Genomic DNA, 19338 nt, shown 5'->3' with positions numbered 1-19338 from the left:
AAAATAGTAAATTAGCTTGATTGTAGATATTAAATCCCAGATTATAAAAGGGAAAGAGACCTTACAACCCACTGGCTCCCTCGCTCATTTTTACAGCATAGCAACTAAAGCCTGTAATGAGTCAATGTTTTGGAAAGTCAAGAGTAAACTCTACACACAGTCAAGTACCCATTTCTTGCTCAAATCAGCTACCCAGGGGGTCAGGGTGGGACCCCTGATTGGGTGTGAAGTGACAGCAAGGCTGAGATGGGATATTTTTCCAGGCAGGTAGGGACATGGAGCTGGTACTCAAAGTGAATTTGCATGGAAAGAAGATTTGATGTCCCAACTGTGTGCTGGAATTGGCTTGAGAAGGCTAATTTTTAAATTTTCAGAAATTTTGCAAGCTGGTTGACTTCATAACCAGCTTGAAATTGGCCACAGACATTTTTTTGAGACCTGATAAATTTTTTTTAATTCAAAACAATTGTTCTGCAGCATAGCATAAATTAAAGACCAAACATATACATATCGTATCAGACACTTATCCTAAAAGCCACAGAAATTAGCAAATGCTACAAATGAGGGCACTTTCTTGGAAGAAAAGTCAGTTGTTAAACATGCACCTCCTCCCCCAACCCCTAAACCCCAAATTTCCCAGTGGACTCTCTGAGATGCACCAGTCCTCTGAGACATGTATCGGGAGGGAGAGCACTGAAATCATGTGGTTGTGGGTAATCAATGATGTGTGATGTGCATGAAACAGGCAGTCACCTTGGTAATGGTCACGCTATAAAGGGTCATGTGACCGGGAAGAACAGGTGCTGGCACACTTAGAAAGGAGGCCTGGGGACCAGAGGAAGCAGCCTGGCCAAGGACAAGGTAACTCCAACCCATTTTCCCTCAGCAAGTATTTGTTTATTAAGTACCCACTGTGTGACAGCAATGTTCTAGAAACAGAAGGTGAAAGAAACAGCAATGAAAGACATGACCCCTGCTTTCATGGAGCTTACACTCTAATGGGAGGTGAGACAATAAATAAGTAAACAACCTTATAAATCTTATTTCATCCAACCTAAGATGATCTAAAACAGCTATAAATCATACCATTATTTTTACATAACCTGAAGACAAAAAACACCAATGAAGTTACCATTCCACCTGTTTTATGACATCTCTATTTCAGAGATGTTAAAATGTGTCTTAAAAATCAGTGACATGTTAGTGGTAAGTGCTAGAAAAAAATAAAACACAATGTTGTAGTTATGGGACGCCACAGGCATTGGGAGAGACCTCTTAGAGGAGATGACACTAATGCCAAGACTTCTGCCTCCACATTTACATCTGCAGAGCCAGGAGAAAATGATCTAGTTCCAAGCAGAGGAGAGGGTAAGTGCAAAGCCTCAAAGAACTGAAGCTGGCATGTCCAAAGGCCTCACAGAAGGCCAGTGTGTAAGGAGAGTAGGACCAGATGATCAGGCCAAAGAGTCGGGCAAAGGCAAGACCATACGCCCTGGCACAAGATCACATTTGATCCAAGGGCCAGGACAGCTACAGTGGGGTTCTACACAGGTGAGTCACAGGCTCTGATCTCCTAGTCCCAGCCCAGGTGGTATCATCCGAACCTTATTACTAGGTGAGTGAGGGGTTAAGGAAAACATTGGCACGCTTCTTATTGGCAGTAGGAGATTTGTAATATTTTTAAATGTTGCTACAAAATAGAGCAAGTAATATTTTTAATCAACAAATATACATACACACACAGTAGTCATGTGAGAATAAACACCATCTGGACAGTGCTCCCTGTACCAACAGAACCAGAATGGAGGCTTCCAGAGCCAGAAGGGTCTGGAACTCGGTGCTAAAGGCCCACTGGTCACTGTGCCATCATAGCTGGCCAGATACGGTCCTATGTGGTCAGGAGATGGAAGGCCAAATCCAGAGCAGTGCAAGGAAAGAGGAGTGCCACCTATACTCCAGCTGTATGGCCTTCACCCGATTCTTTGGCTTCTCTGGGCATCACCTCTCTCACTTATGAAATGGGAATCCCTGTGATACATCTCAGGAATTAAGTGTTTTGGGCTCAGAGGGGCCTGGGTTTGAATCCCAACTAAGCTATTTGGTAGCTGCATGACCTTGGACAAGGGACTTCTTATCTCTAAGTCAGTTTCTTCATCTGTGAGATGGAAATAATTAATGGCATAGACTGTTGAGTTGTTGTGAGGATTAAATGAGGCAATCTACATAAAGCAGTTGGCACCAAGTAAAAACCAATATTGGCTATAATGGGGAACTGCAAAGCACTATACAAATACTAATTATAATCCATACCAGGCACATACTGGATGTAAAAATACCAGAATTAATAATACAGTAGTCCCCTGTATCCTCAGGGGATGTGTTCTAAGACCTCCCAGGCACCAGTGGGTGCCTGAAACCATGATAGTACCAAACCCTGCGTATACTGGTTTTTCCTATACATACATACCTACAATAAAATTTAATTTATAAATTATGCACAGCAAGAAATTAATAACAAAAACTAAAAATGAAATATAACAATTATAATAATATACTGTCATAAAAGTAATGTGAATGTGGTCTCTCTCTCAAATTAGCTTATTGTACTGTACATACAGCATGGATATACTGGACAAAGGGATCTTTCACATCCTGGGTGGGACAGTGTGAAATTTCAGCATACTACTCAGAACAGGGCACAATTTAAAACTTATGAATTTTTTATTTGTGGAATTTTCCATTTAATATTTTCTAACCACAGTTGATTGACCACGGGTAACTCAAACTGATGAAAACAAAACTGTGGATAAAGGGACTATGGTAACAACAATAGGTAACATTCACCATCTATATACATATAAAAGCCCAGCGACAGGAACAGAGGAACAACCAGAACAACCAGAATGACCGGTGGCTATGACATGCACTAAGGCAGCCAACCAGCCTGATCCGGGGGCCGGGCCAGCTAGCTAACCACCAATGGCCCCTCCACCCCCCACACCAGCCCAGCCCAATGGGCACCCATTGGGGCAGGCCAGCTGGACCCAACGCATGCATGAATTCGTGAACTAAGCCTCTAGTATACTATAAACTGAACACTGTTCTAAGCGTTCTCATGCATTATCTGTTAAAAATTAAATTAGGAAGATTATTTTAAAGCACCCTCCAGCTCCGACCTCCTGCCCTCAGTGTGGAATAACACAGGATTTCAAAAAGAGGGGCCTTTCTGTGCCACCACTATGGTGCGGTTGGCTGGCAGCTCCACAGGTCTCCACCGACAACATAGAACCCAAGAAGGGACTCTCTCTCTCCTCCCCTCTCCAGCCCACAGCCCTAGCCCAGGGCTTCCATGGCCACAAGTTGGCAGGCCATCAACAGCCAAAGTCAGGCCTCAATCTAAGTCACACACATGCAAGACCTCACCACATCTGTCCTAACAAATGTGCTTGGGAACCCAGACCCCACATCCTAACGATTACCATTGCATGACTGCAACCAAACGTTTTCCTCACTTACTTTAGAGGCAAGTTCCCAAAGAGGGGACTAGAGGTTTCTTTATTAAACCACAGAGGTCTATCAGTAAGTCATGTGGCTACCCCACGACTAAAAGGCTAGAGGAGAAAGGTGCTGCCAGAAAAATCACAAGTGGGTCTTATCTAGCACTGAATGGAAGAACCATGACAGAAGTGAGCAGTGTCCTGCTGACCCATTATAATGGAGAAGGTCAGAGTCATAATAACTACAAGCAACACCCACCTCCCAGTAGAGGAAAGCAAGGCACAGAAAGGGTAAAGCACTTGCCTAGGCCATGAAGCTCATAGAGTGCAAGCCAGGCTGCTTGACTCCATAGCCAGTCTGCTGTGGGGTAAAAGGATGTGACCCCCAACGACAAGAGCAAGGGGAATTGCACTTGCAAACTAACACTCACAGGCAGGAAGGGCCCCTGGAAGGGGCAGCTACTGCAAATCTAAAGCAAAGAAGGGCCCTAACCGGTTTGGCTCAGTGGATAGAGCATTGGCCTGCGGGCTCAAGGGTCCCAGGTTCGATTCCGGTCGAGGGCATGTACCTTGGTTGCGGAAACATCCCCAGTGGGGAGTGTGCAGGAGGCAGCCGATCGATGTTTCTCTCTCATTGATGTTTCTTACTCTCTATCCCTCTCCTTTCCTCTCTGTAAAAAACCAATAAAATATATTTTAAAAAATAAATAAATAAAGCAAAGAAGGAGTCAGGATTGCTGAGAAGTCGTAACTCACAATTGACCACTTGCTTGCCATTACTCCCACCATGGGAGCAGGATTCTGTTTTGCACAGCACACTGGAGATGCTCAGTATTTGTTAAAGATATGAACTAAATAAATATTTACTAAAGGCATATGCTCATAACACATTAGTGCAATGGAGCATGTAAAGATGTAACAGCCAAGAGCTTTACATTCAAAGAGCTTATGGTCCAATAGGGTGGGCAAAATAAACTCAGACAGATGACACAAGCTGCTAAGTTGTCAGGTATATGAAGCTCAACTAAGGTGCCTGAGAGTTCTAATAAAGGAACCCTAAGTTCCCGCTGGAAGGGAGATGGCCTGACTTGGGCTAAAAACATGACTGCAGAGAAGGGGTGAGAGTAAAGGGGAACGACACTCAGAGAAGTCCAGCGTTCCGCCTGACATAGCACAGGTCCATGAAGAAAACCAGATGGGAGGCTGGTGGGCTCCCCGTGGTGAGGGCCTTGAATGACAAGGTAAGGAGGCTGCAATTTATTCTGCAGTCAACTGGGAGCCGCCAATGGTTTTTGAAGAGGAACTCGAGCTTCACCTTGCACAGAATAGTCTGGCACCAACAGTCACATCAGGACTAAGAGGACAGAAATGCAATCACAGAAGCACAGGGAGGAAATGGATGCAAGAGACACCAAGGAAGTAAAATGATTGAAGACCTGGCAGCTGACCGGAGCACAGGACAAGTGAAAGAAGCATTTTAGAGTATGATCTCATGTATACCATAAAAAGGGAAAGAGTATGCTTTTATATGGAGGCTTGGAAAATCCTGAAAGGATTCGTGAGAAATTATAAGCAGGTGTATTTAAAAATAAGATGCATCTTGAAAGAAGAAAAAGTCTTAAAGGACTAAATGAGGGAAAGACGACAGAAAAACCCATACCTGGCTAACTGGAGATGGGGTGTCTACAATGAGCCAAGAACAGTTCTTGTGTATGTGTGGGGGGATCTAAGTCCATCCAAGCAGCTCTGTTTCACAGGCAAATAGACAGACTACACAGGAAGCTGCAAGAGGCTGCATGTAGAGAAATAGGGAATCCTTGGCAACAAAGTGCCCAGGGGCAGACCAGAGAGGAGGTGATGTCCCCAAACTCCAGAAGGGGGCAACAAAGCTCAGAGCTGCAAAAGCACTCAACTCTAGAGTGATGACAGGGCTTCCTATCTATAATAATAAAAGCATAACACGCAAAATGACCAACGACCGAACAGCAGAACGACCATCCGGACAACTGTCCAGATGACCTTCTGGACGACCACGCTATGACACGTACTGGCACCAGGCCAGCCAAGGCAGATGCAATGCGATGGGTTGGGCAGCCGGCCATCATCCCATGATCGCCCCACAGAGGCGGGCCCAGGCCACTGGCCAGCAGAGCAATCAATCGGGGGGCTCCACGGTTGCCCCAAAGAGAGAGGCCCAGGCCACCCTCTGTGGGGCAATCAATTGGGGGGCTCCACAGAACCAGGGAATGGGGGGTGTGGTAGCAGACGTGGACAGCACCAGGCTAAGGCAGGTGCGGGCAGGGGGGCGGGGCCGTGAGGCAGCCGGGGCTGCGAAGCCCTACCCTTGCACAAATTTCATGCATCGGGCCTCTAGTTTAAAGATAATGATAAAAACAGCCATTACCTAATATTCGTTGAGCATGCCCCACATGCCAGGCCCCAGGCTAGGCGCATTCCCATTTTAGAGATGAAGAAGTTGGAGTCGGGGAGGTGAAACAATTCACCCAAGATTACAGGAAGTCCTAAGTGCTGGGACCAAGACTCCCATCCAAAGCTGGAGCACCTAACAGTGATACTTGTACCAGTGAAGGCAGGCAGTAAAAGAGCCACTCTGAGGTGACGAGTAACCATGTGCATAGAAGGGCCAATTCAAAATTTAAAAAATAATAGTAAAATATAGATTATAGATATAGAGATAGAGATATATAGATATATTTCTGAAAGTCACATTTCCCAGTTTATGGTGCTTTATTGAGCCCCAGGGTAAGGAGTGGAAGGGGGATATGTATGTACTTATAAAACAGAAAGCCTACTTAAATTAGGAAAATGTCAATATGAAAATTAGCACTTGTTAGTCTTAAAATGTTACTCATCTAGACACATCTGAGAAGTAACAATGTGGAGGCAGCTTCCTAAGCATTATTCTTCGCATTAACTAATACATCAGCTCCCACATGGGCAGGAGAGGCGTCCTCCTCATGCAAGGAATGGAGAAGGTGTGGTGCAGAGAGGCAGCTTGCCCAAGGTCTGTGGTGAGTCAGCAGTTAGCTAGGTCTGCACGGCCATACCCACAGCCTCTCAGGGCACCACTTTCTAAGGACCCACTGGGCACCAGGAGATAAACTGCAGCTCACTGCTCTCTCCTAGCAGGGCCTAGGGCTCCTCCTGTCAGGCTGAGCACCCAGGGCAGTTTCCAAAAAAACAAGCTGGCAGGAGTCAGGTCTGTCAGTGGTAGTAAAGGAGTAAGCAAGAAAGAGATCATTTCTGCCCAGAGTAATAAGCACTGGGAGGTGAACACAGGACCTGCAGGACCGAGGATGGTGACCACTGAGAGGTGGGGCAGTGACATCACGAAAGGCATCCTTCAGAAGGCAACACTTGCATTGATCCTATGGATGAAGAGGAATTTAGCCAGTCAAAGGGAGAGAAAGTACTGCAGGCTGCGAACAGAACACAGACACAGAAGCATGAAATAGTTAAGAGTATAGCAAGAGCAAGGGTCTTCCCTGCCAGGATGTGTAGTAAGAGGTAGAAAGTGGCGCCAACACGCGGAGGGCTTTGTGAAGGGAGGAATCTGCCTTTGACCTAGAGGCAATGGGGAGCTTGTAAGGATGGGAAGGAAGGGTTATACTAGTAACTCTGAAGCATCACTGAGACAAGAAGCTGGCTGCCCTAGCCGATATGGCTCAGTGGATAGAGCGTCAGTCTGCGGACTCAAGGGTGCCCCGTTCAATTCCAGTCAAGGGCACATGCCTGGATTGTGGGCTCGGTTCCCAGTAGGGGGTGTGCAGAAGACTGCCAATCAATGATTCCCTCTCATCATTGATGTTTCTATCCCTCTCTTCCTCTCCCTTCCTCTCTGAAATCAATAAAAATATTTTTTTTTTTAAAGTAGCTGATAACAGGACTGCCTCAGAGCAGGCCTGACAAGGTGGAAGAGAGAGATGTTCTTTTCCCTATGTGCCTCGTTTCGAACTGTATGAATTTTACCATTTGGCTGAAACATCTTAAAAAGTAAAATTTACCTTTAAAAAAAAATTACCCTGCTAGCACCAGGAGGTATAGATTTATGGGAGGCAAGCCTATGGGGAGAAAGAACAATTTATCAGATGGCTAAGAGGAAGATGGAATGGATCTAAACTGAGGTAAAGAGAAGGGTAAAGAGAGGAGGATTAAGCAAAGGATAAGGAGGAGATAAACAGTTGGAAAGGAGAACTCAAGATTTGTCATTAATTGTAGAAAAAGAGGAACGCAGGATCCAGCTTTCTGGATGGAGCCACTCACAACCTAGCAAACAGGGTGATTTCTAGGTGGCAGAAGAGGGGACGTGGGTGAGTTCCACTGGAAGTAGTGAGTTACAAGCGCTCATGCAACATGTAAGGGGACATGGCCAGCAACCAAAAGGAACTACTGATACATGCTTCAACATCAATGAAGCAACACCAAAAATATTGTGCTCAGTGACAGCCAGCGGTAAAAGATGTATGAGTGCATTTACATAAAATGTCCAGAAAACATAAATGCATGGAAGCAGGAGTAATGGTGACCTGAGGCTGGAAGTGGGAATGGGGAAGAAATAGGCACAAGGGATCTTTTTAGGTCTTGCAAATATTCTAAATTCCGACTGTGATTACAGTTGCTCAACTTTGTAAGTTTGCTAAAAAAAATCATTGAAATGGGTGAATTTTATACATAAAATACATCTCAATGAAGCTGTTTTTTAAAAAAAAGAAAAAAATCACCATCATCAGATACAATCTTTGCAAAGCTCCACTCCTGATTAGAGAACTGCAGTGTTGCCTCCAGGGTAACATGTAAACAGCCTTCTCTGGCATTCAGGTCCCATTATCTGTCTGGCCTCATCACCTGGTCAACTGTTCTCCCACATCCCAGCCCATGTGGCTGCCATGCACACAAGTTATGGAGTTGGAACGTCTGCGCTTCCAGCTCTACCACTAACTCACTGTGACCTTGGAATACTTCCCCTCTTGAACCTGTTTCCTCGCCTCTGAGATGGAGATGATATCTCACAAGGTCAGCAAGGGGAATATCTGAGATAGTGCTCTTAAAACACTCAGCAAAGAGTAAATATGTGCACATTGCCTGGCTGGCTCAGGCACATCTTCAAAGTCACCTCCTCAGAGCAGCATAAGCTGACTATCCCTATTAGCGGGTGGCCCCATTACTCTTTATGTTTCCTTCATAGCACTTGCAGTTCTTTTATTCCTTTGCCTTTTTTCTTTTTTTCTTTTGGTCTGTCCTCCCTACTGGGCTGAGGTCTCCATGAAGGCAGGGACCTTATGCTTTGTCCCTTTGTCTCTGCAAACCCAGGCCCTATCTCTGACAATCACACATTCACAGTAAGCATTTTACTGAGGTGATGGATAAATGATAGCCATGAGTACAATGCTCAGCATGTGGCTTCTCTGGTGTTGGCATGTTTGGGAACTGTTTCTTGTGTACCTTACTACATCCTCCTTGATCTTCCCCTCAGCAGCGGCCCAGACTGACCTCACAGGAGCAATAAATGATGGTCAGATGATGAAGGGTGTAAATGAGCCTGGGAACACACCTGAAGCCGCGGGCTGGGGAAGCGACTAGGGAAGAGCCACCTAGTGGTTGGAAGGGAAAAGGCCGAAGACAGTGAGGAGTCTGGAAATTGAGGAGCAACCAATTTCAGTGGAATCACCAAAGATGGCTGCTCACACTGGGCAGAGAAAAGGACACATATAGGACATTATTGCCACATGTGTGCCTTCTTTTCTTATTGGAGGATGAGGTTAAATAATACTTGTTGAAATGAAATCTTATGTATTTCACACATGCTTGCTCTGAAAACAAATTGCATATAATTGCAGCATTTTGTATTAAATTTCTTTTACCTTCCAAAAAAATAGGGCTTGAACTCACTATGTAAGTTTATGCAAATAAGCATGCAAACTAGTAAGGCCCTAGCATTTCATTTGAAGGGAACTGGAGCACTTTCCAGGCCCAGGCCCAGGGGATTAAAAACAAGTGGTCTTTATGAATATTTAACTTTCTCTGAAGGAGCTGGGACAGATATTCTTCTTTGGCATCTACCCTCTATTAAATTAACTTCTTACTTTATATCCAACAATCTTGTCTACTGATTTTTACTCGCCTGCCTAAAGACAAAGTGAACTCCCCAACCCTCAAGTAACTTTGCGAACAAAGTCACTACACAAAAACACTTCATTGCTGTCACCTCCTTTTCTCTGATCTCCAGGAACATAAGGAAGATGGAGGAAGGAGGGGAGGGGGCTGTCATGGCATGCACCCCACAGTGTGACTCAGGACTAGTCATTTATTCTAATGAGTTTTCCCACCAGGCAACCTGTCCCCAGAGCTTCTTCTCATTTTAGCCTCTGGTGGAACTAAGTGAGGCCCCAGCACCTAGGGCAGTGGTTCTCAACCTTCCTAATGCCGCGACCCTTTAGTTCCTCATGTTGTGGTGACCCCCAATTTCATTGTTACAAATTGAACATAATTAAAGCATAGTGATTAATCACAAAAACAATATGTGTTTTCCAATGGTCTTAGGTGACCCCTGTGAAAGGGTCATTTGACCCCCAAAGGGGTCGCGACCCACAGTTTGAGAACCGCTGACCTAGGGGGACAGGCGGAGGCTTCGTCTCAGAATTTTCTTGCTGTCTTGCGTATCAGTGGTGCGGAAGGAGCTGGAGCAGTGAGAAAAGGCTGCTTTCTGCACCCAAAAGATCTGGATAAAAGTCCCAGAAGTTACTCAGGTAACGCCTTGGACAAATTTCTTAACCTCTCTAAGCCTGATTTTCCATCTTTAAAGAGAATTTATACCTTGCAGATATGTCAAGAAAACTAGAAATAGAATGTACCTGTCTGATATGACGCCCAAAAAGTTGATGTTCCTCTGTCAACTTAAAGGAAATCACTTCTTAAGGGAGTCCCCCGAACCTTAGAAAACTCCCACTGACCTAACTTTCTAACATTCCCCAAACCAGGATACCAGGTACCAAAGGTGGGAGAGCATCCAACAGAGCCAAGGCCAAGGGTATCTTTCTAAATTTCAGTTCAGGCTCCTGCCTCTCCATCTTCCAACACCAACCTCCTTTTGCCTTTGGCAGGAGCCAGGTTAAGGCTGGATAACACCAGCAGGCACCAAATGTGTTCGCTAAGTACTATGCCAGGCAGAGTAGAGGCCCCCACTCTCCTATAAAAACACTCTGTACCTCTGTACTTCCTCTAAACGCTTCAACACACATCTTCATTTCATCATAGGCAGCACCTAGGATTTCACACCCTCCAGCCCCTCTTTTTTTTTAATGTGGTGATTAAGACTCAAAAGAGAAGTTGTTCACCCAAGGTCACACTGCAAATGAGCATCTGCCCAGCAGCGAGGCCTCCTGATGTCTTTTTCTGAACCACCTCCCTCCCTAACTAACTCGCCTGCACCCAGCTCTGTACATTCCATTTAAACCCGGTCTCTGTTTCACTGAGTTCATCCACTCAATCACTCAACATTTACAAAGCACCCACTTTTTGCCAGACACAGGTGTAGGAGGAAGTATATAGCATTCAATGAACAGGCCCGAATTGCCTACTCCAATCCAGTTCTACCGCTTGTCACCTAGGTGATCCTGGATAAGTTACTTCGTCTCTCAGTGCCTCAATCGTCTTTAGACTATAAAATGGGCATATAGAATTCCACATCTCTCACAGGGCTGTTGAAAATTAAATGAGAGGACACCTATGTATCCCATGCCCCCAATAAGCATTCAAATATGAGCTACTTTTATTAATCAGACAAAAACCTTAGCCTCAAAGAGCTTATCCTGTACTGGGAAACACAATAAACAAGTAAATTATTAATAGAAGTTTCAAATGGTGATAGGCACTATGAAAAAAACTAGATGTGTGACAGTGTGGGTGGGAAGGGACTTAGATTAAGTGGTGAGGTCAGGATACTCAGATATTTTAACTATAACAAGGGTGATAAGAGCTGGACATAAGAAAAGCTGGGTGGGGGGGAGGGAGTGGGGTTGGGATAGGACCTATAAAGGAAGCATTAAGCAGAACCATGATGTAGCCAGCAGACTTCATAGGAAAGCAAGCAGTGAAACACATTAAATCCAAGGGGCTGAAACAGAGACTGGACTGCCTCACCTTGGCAACAGACAATGTAGATCTGGAGGGAAATGAAAGCATCTGGTACAATGGCAAGGTGGTTGACAACACCATTGTCTGGAAGCTACAGTCACAGCATCCAGAAGAGTCTGGCTTTTGAAACATCCCTATGGAGCTCAGTAAGGTAGGACAAGTGGAAGTTGAACTATTAGGCAAACACTGCCCTACAATCATCATACAAGAACCCTTGGTATTGATGGAACCAACCAGAAACCGACTTCAGAAAAATGTTGGAAAGGACACAATTTGAAAAAGACCCTCAGCAGTCAAATGAATTATGGTTGCTATATGACTATACTCAAAATTGTAACTGATTTGCGGGGAAATAGGGAAAACCAAGGATTCATTTAAAAATCATCAAAATCTAGATTTAGACTCTTAAAACCTGTTCTCTCAGCAAGATACATTAATAAATTAGTGCTTTACATTATTGTTTCAAATGAAGAAATTAGAAATGAATGTTTTTATGATCCTATATTGTTGCCTATAAATTCAATTGGTAAGACATTTAGGTGTTTGCTAATATACAATCATTATTACAACAGAATTAGAGGACATTATATAATTTTAGAAACATATGTATATGCTTATTACCTGAAAACAAATTAATAAATTATGTTTAAAAAAAAAAAAAAAGACAAACAGCAAATGCAGAGGTCCTGTGCTTGGAGCAAGCTAACATCTTGCTGGGACAAGGAGGTCCTAAGGCTAGTGACTAGATGTGGGGGTGGGAGGTCAGACAGGTCATTGAAATCAGCAGCACAGCTTTGTAAAATAAGGTAAGGTCATTCCTTTTCATCTTAAATGCGCTAGGCATTCATTAAAACCCTTGCTTAAGGCCTGGCCTGGTGGTTCGGTACATCAGAAGGTTGCAGGTTCCCGCATAGGAAAAAGGCAACCGATCATGTTTCTTTCTCACACTTCACACCGAGGTCTCCCCTGCACACACACCTCTCTCTCTTTAAAAATCAATAAACATGTCCTCCAGTGAGGATTTTTAAAAATGAGAAGGGGGGAGTGGGGACCCTTGCTTGGAATTTTAAGCAAGGGAAGGGTATATGATTTGAATTACATCTTCTAAAGTGCCCCTTTGGCTGCAATGTTGAGGGGCTGTTGCAGTTGTCCAGGGTTGGCAGCAGCATCTCCTGTACACACAGGACGCCTACGCTTGGTGTGCGGTGGAAGATTCAGGTCCGTGACAGTTAAGTCACCTGGGCTGGAATGTGGCCTCACCATCTCTCAGTCTCCAATTTCCTCCCGCAGTGGAGAAGCCTGAAGGTAGTCACTCCCTGCACGGGGACCCTGAGCATTTTCCTAGCCTCACCTTCCCCGTTTACTGGGCGGAGAAAAAGATGCTCACCACCGGAGTAGGCAGTGCTCCACAAGCGGGGCGCGCGCGCTCGCTCTCGTTGCGCACCTCCCCTTAGTCCGGCCCGGCCTCCGCACCCTCGGACGCCCTCCCCACCCGCCCTGCCCCGGCCGCGCTCGCTCCTTGCGCCCACCGGCGACCCGCTCACCCGGATGCCCTGTAGCACCCGGACCCGCTCCTCCTCGTCCATTCCGAAGGACACCCTGCGGCCCTCGCTGCTCTCGGTGCCCCCCATAGCAGCAGGCGGGCAGGCGGGCGGGCAGGCGGGCGGGCACGCGACCCGGCTCCAGAGCAACCAGTCAGACGCTGAACTGTCGCTTCCGGGACTCGGGCTGCTTTGGCGCAAGTCAACAAAATTACGTTTTATTGGACGCTGCTGGAAGCTCGGCCAATCATGTGGCGTGGGCCCGCGCTGTATTGTGGGAATTGTAGTCCTGTGGGCCTGTCCTGTCCTGTAACCCGGGTGTTACGGGGAGGCGTGGGGCGTGGAAAACGCGTTGAAAGTGAAGCCACGGGTGCCTACGCGAGGAGAGCCTCCAATGGCACGGTAAGTGGACAATGCTCGCTTTGGAAAGGTCTCCCTTGAAGAAGAGCTGAGAGTGATGTTCTGAGGCCAGGAGACCACCGCGGGGCCTGAACTAAACTTGAGAAGGAATTTGTTACAGTTCTCGGCTTGGTTCATTCAGCAAACTGATATTGAACACCAGGCAAGCATTGACCCAGGCGCGGCGAATACAGTGACTAACAGACGGGCCCTGCCTTCCTGCTTTTTACATATAAAACTAGTAGAAGAAACAAATGAAAAGACAGACAAGCATGTAAATAAACTTGCTAACCACTGTAATAAATGCCATGAAAGAAATTAAAAGGAGTCCTCCTCCTTTAATTTGAGAGGCCAGAGCAACCTCTCTGAGGAAGAAGCATTTGAATTGAGACCTGAGGTCTAGTAGGGAGTTAGCCAGGAGAAGATGGGGAAAGAACTTTGCTGCGGGCCAACTAGTGCAAAGGCCTTGAGTCAGGAAAGACCTTGCCACGTTCAAGAAAGTAAGAGGGTCTAGCTGCATGAATGGAAAGTGAGAAGCAAGCAGAGGAGAGCCAGAGATAAGGAGGTCAGACCAGGAGGGCCTTATGGTCCAAGGTCAGAGTTGTATTCTTAGGAGGGCAGTGAATGGTCATAAGCATTTAGGAGACATTATCCAAGGAGCATACATACCATGCATTGAGCACAGTGTGTTTGCTTCTCACACAGGCCATATGTGTAACGAAGGAACAGAATTGATTGCTATTCACAGCCACAGCAACCATGAATGAAGCCCCCTCTTGTTCATCTGAATTGCTGAATAGCTTTGATTTGCCAAAGTGGGCCCGGAGTTAAGTTTGGAATCTAGAACTAGGGAAGACTGGATTGCTACGTGAAATAGCAAGGGTAATTTGGAGCTCCGTTTGGCAACCAGGAAAGAAAGGAGTGAGGAGGAGAGAATAAATGAGAGAGACCAGTGAGACACTCTGACTTGAGAATAGCTTGGGTGAAGGAGACAGTGAACATTCCAGATGTGCAGCTGGGGAGGATTTTTATGGACAAGGACATATGCTAGTTTTATTCAAAATACTTTGATTTGCAAATCTCCCTCCATCCCTTCTGCCCTCCATTTCTTTTCTATAAGCAGAGACTGAGTAGGGGATTCTGGACCAAGTAGTTTATTGGGGGAGTGCCTCAGGAGAAAAAAGTGAGGGAACAGAATAATCTAAGTAAAGATGGAGTGAAAGCTAGAGACTGGCTTTAGCTTGATCGCACAGGGTGTTCAGGACCACAAATTATGGCCTTAAATAGTCTCATTGTGAGGCAAGGGGACCAGCCTTATCTCCCACATGTCAGTCATTCGAAGCCCAGGACAATTTCCCCAGAGAGTTGCCAACATCCATACCAGTTAGGGTATGGCTTCACCAGCCAATAAAAATCATGGGTGGGGCACTTTTGGCACCCTCTACATGTTCCCCATATTTTTCAAGGCCTTCTGAATACCCAAGCATCATCTATGACTGTGAAGGCATTATCATCTTAATTAGCTAGTTAATATTAACAAAGGAATGAGAGCAAAGGAGATGCCAGACATTACTAGCATGGTCATCTTGGCAGCTTTACCAGGAAGCTACAGCTTCACACTCCCAGGGAACCACTGGTCCATTCCCTGCAGATCACTGGGGGAAAAGATTAAATAAAGGGGGAGATGGGCACATGTGCAGTAAAGTCAGGGTGATGTAGGGAAGGTTCTTGTCTGTCAATCTAGTCTGGGAAAAGGTCATTGGCTAGGAGTGTGGAGCCACTGCAAGCACATGAAATCTTAAAGAGTTAATTGATTCGTTTGGAGAAGCTCCTGGTTAAAAATTTCCAGACAAAGAGTTCCCTCACTCTTGTTCTTGCTTACTCACGCTTGATCTCTCTCGCTCGGTGACCGAATTTGCCTGTGTGCTCACTTATTCTCTCTCCATAGCCATGTGGCCTTAAGCAGCAGCATGATCCATGGCCATGCAGACCGCACACACAATGGAGTGCAAGTGGGAACAGAAGCTAAATTTGCCAGACGCTGGACTGTACTATACTTTAATACGGACAAAAATTCTGGGCAGTGGCCTTATTCTGGCCCTACTGAAGACAAGATGGGACCTTGGAGGAGAACACCCTTAATTTTACAATAAAGCTTTCCACAAAACCCCATCCTCCCATAGGGACCTCAGGCAATTATTTTCCTCACAACACTCTAAGAACTCCACTTCTACTGATAACAAATGAGGGGTTGTAAAACTTGAAGGAAAAGATAGACTTCACTTCTGGGCCAGATGATAAAATTATTAACACACAGCTAATTCAGGAAAACAAGAATCAGAGCCATAGATGGCCATGAGACTGTGTGCCCCACCACCACCACCATCTGTAAAATCCTGGGACAAAATTGGAATTCCACAAGACTTAGCATGGGGGTTGCAATGACAACAGCATAGCTAAGTCTCATGAAAACACAACAAATTCTGTGTTCCTATTTCACAGATAAGAAAACCGAGTTGCAAATAGGCGAAGATAATGTGACATACATGCAAACAAAGTAAGATTGAGGATTAAATAAAGGTAGTGGCATAGAAAGGATGGGAAGGGAAATTGTTAATTTTTTAGCACCTTCTCTGTGTCAGGCTCTATGACACAGGCACACATTGTTTTTCATGCAGTCAATTCATGACCAATTCATTTCGTCTGGAAATCATCCTGAGAGAGTTATCACCCCATTCTAAAGTCCAGGAAACTGAAGCTTTGGGGAGGTAAGTGTGGCAGGCCCACTAGTTGCTGGCTAGTAACCATTTGCTCCTTTCATACAACAGAACCCCAATTTCCTTTGGTGTAACAAGGTACTTTGTTAAAAAAATTGGCCTCTTAGGCTCCCACTGGCCAAACTTGGGACACTTTGAACATTAATAACACTTTGACAATGTGAGTTTATAACAATTACGTTTTTTAATTCAATGGACCATGTAGAGAGGGAGAGAAAAAGAGAGAATAGAAAAAAGGGGAGAAAGTTCTTTACAAAAGAATGCCAGCAAATCAATGTGAGATTTAAAAATTGCCATTTTAGAAGATGCAAGGTGGCTGCAGTCTAAGGAAGTTTCGTCCACTTGCTCCCAGCACTGGACAAGTTCTGTGTTCCTATTTCACAGACAAGAAAACTGAGTTGCAAACAGGACTTGTGGCTAACCTAAAGAGCATTTGACTTGGAAAACCAGCTGAAAAATAGCTGATTTGAAATTCTCCCACTGGGAGCTCTAAGAGGAGACAGGAGAAGTTGGGAAGTGGGTGAGCGGAAGAAACAAAAATCTAAAACTAAGGAAAAATAACGGATTCGAAAAGAAAGGAGACTCACAGATAAACATATTCAGAAAAGAGACATCCAGAAAAGATGAAAAATAGATGCATATCCGATCACGAGGGGTGGGGTGGAGGGGGAGAGATAGTTTGAGGGAGAGAGGGAGGAGGAAGAGAGAAGAGACCTTAAAGCAAAAGAAACCAACATCAAATGAAAAGGGAACCCACTGGATGGGCGAACATTTTTGCTAATGATACATCTGATAAGGGGTTAACTTCCAAAATATATAAAGAACTCATACAACTCAACAAAAGGTAGACAAACAATTAAAAAATGGACAGAGGACCTGAACAGACACTTCTCCAAAGAGGACATACAGATAGCCAAGAGACATATGAAAAAAAAAAATGTTCAAAATCACTAATCATCAGAGAGATGCAAATTAAAATGACAATGGGGTATCATGTCACACCTGCCAGAATGGCTACAGAGAAACAAAAGACACAAAGCCTTTGGGTCAACAAAACCCATCAGAAATCAACAAAACCCATCAATAAATCAACAAGTGCTGGTGAGGATGTGGAAAAAAGGGAACACATGTACACTGCTGGTGGGAATGCAGACTGGTGCAGCCACTATCAAAACAGTGTGGAATTTCCTAAAAAAATTAAAAATAGAACTGCCTACATAGCTCTTCCTTGATCCTCCTTCTCTTCCCCTTCCCAGCACCCCTCCTCATTGCTCCAAAATAGTAATTCCCGTATAGTTGATTTGGTAGCCCCCACTAGGGAATTAGTTGTTAGATCCTTGGGAGGCAAAGGTAGATTGAGGTATCTTCCTATTTGGGGGCAGTAGTGGAGGAGAAAGCCAGGAAGTGTGAAAATCCCTCCAAAGTGCCAAGGGTTGACCCAAGACAATAAGATCAGTTGACCGATCCAATATGCAGAAGTAGCCAAAAAGGGAAAACAGGGTGTGGGTGAAGAATAAGCATGAATGTGGCAGGGAGGTAAGGAAGTTTTCCGCAGGTGGTTCCTGTGGCTGCTGTTGAGTGTTCATGTCTGCCCTTGATGGGCCATTGGGGGACTGAGAGCTGATGGGTTTTGTTGACCCAAGGGTTTCTGTGGGATGGATGAAATTTCCAGCCCCAGCCACACTGCTACAGGATGGTTCCTGGAATCCCCCTTGTTGAACTCCCAAATTTCCCCTTACTGCTTTTTATAAGAAACAGGCTTTGTGTCTTTTGTTTCTCTGTGACAGATAAATACAGAATAATCCCAATTTTATACACTTTGTAAATGGAGAAACTTAAGATCTTCCTACAAGCCCAGCCTTGATATCTTCGCACTTAGAATTTCAGTCTCGTGAGTGTTATAAACATCTTGTCTGCCAGACCTAAGCAATTCACATATTCCCTGGCTGGTTGAGCTTTCTTCCCTGAGTCTATAGCTACTCTTCATCACAACTTGACAGAAGAGAGGTGCTTTGAGGTGTTTTAAACGTTTTCTGTCTACAGGTTTGTTGCCCATTACAATCATCTGTCAGATTCATAAAGCAGTAGTATGTACTCATTCCTGTTGGTTGATTTTATTTAGACACTAATTCTTGTAGCTGTTAAAAAAGGAAGAAAGGCAAAGGCGGAGAGGAGAACACTTAGAAAATACTCACTCATCACAGTTAAAGGACAAGAAGCACACGTAATGTTGCAAGATAAATAAATATAGAAATAAAACCCATGAAGCTTCTAATAATCAACAATTATTATTCTCCCAAATTAGATACTGGAACTTGCAGAAACCAGTCGCATCTTGAATAACTATTACTCTACATCTTTTACCAAGAGATGACACTTCTATGGTTGAGGAATAAATACATTCTTGTAGATGAAATGATTCCTGCAAGTGAACAGGAACCAAATCAGAGAGGCCAATGTGCTGGTTCCAGTTTTATGAGGCCAGTTCCTTGGAGAAGAGATACATCAGAGCCTCTGAGATGGAATCCTAGGTGATTCCTCCCATCCCAGGAACACTGCCAGCTCTGTCACCTTCTGGTCACGTCCCTGAGACAGTCATTCCAGTGAAATGGGATGGCTGCCCTTAGATATTTCACAGCTGGAAAACAGCTAAAGCTGCAGCAGAAAAGATGTAGCTTCAAAGAAATCATCAATTTTGTTCCCTCTTTTCCTCTGAACACTTTCTACAACCAGGGAGCATCACTCCAGCTCCTACATGCTGGAAGGACACACATGCATTCAAGGAGAGAGTCAGGGCCTGAGATAGAAGGAGGAGCTGAGACCAAAGAGATGACTGTGCAAATCACACCCAAAGTCCCTTATCCCGCACCCTTGCTTGCCATGGTTGAGTTTCTGCTGTTTCATTTCATTCCTACTACTCGTGAGTGTCAACCATGCGCTAGCACGCACTCCGCACTGATGACACAGTGG

The 19338-nt window shown here is 44.9% G+C and overlaps 2 protein-coding genes across 2 annotated transcripts in view; one reads left to right on the top strand and one right to left on the bottom strand.

The window, feature by feature from the left end:
- The window catches only part of CHCHD6 (coiled-coil-helix-coiled-coil-helix domain containing 6), a 209562-nt gene extending 196231 nt beyond the window's left edge, over positions 1-13331 (bottom strand). Inside the window, exon 1 of the mRNA XM_070420740.1 lies at positions 13196-13331. Within this exon, the coding sequence (XP_070276841.1) occupies positions 13196-13282 (87 nt within the window). The 5' untranslated portion in view covers positions 13283-13331. The remainder of the gene's footprint in view (positions 1-13195) is intronic.
- A 245-nt stretch (positions 13332-13576) lies between these two features.
- The window catches only part of TXNRD3 (thioredoxin reductase 3), a 48795-nt gene continuing 43033 nt past the window's right edge, over positions 13577-19338 (top strand). Inside the window, exon 1 of the mRNA XM_070420739.1 lies at positions 13577-13594. The gene's annotated coding sequence lies outside the window, so the exon portion shown is untranslated. The remainder of the gene's footprint in view (positions 13595-19338) is intronic.

Source organism: Myotis yumanensis, unplaced genomic scaffold (assembly GCF_028538775.1).
Source record: "Myotis yumanensis isolate MYYU_CA2020_CCGP unplaced genomic scaffold, mMyoYum1.0.hap1 SCAF_7, whole genome shotgun sequence".
Taxonomy (NCBI): Eukaryota; Metazoa; Chordata; class Mammalia; order Chiroptera; family Vespertilionidae; genus Myotis; species Myotis yumanensis.
This window is presented reverse-complemented; position numbering and strand designations above follow the sequence as displayed.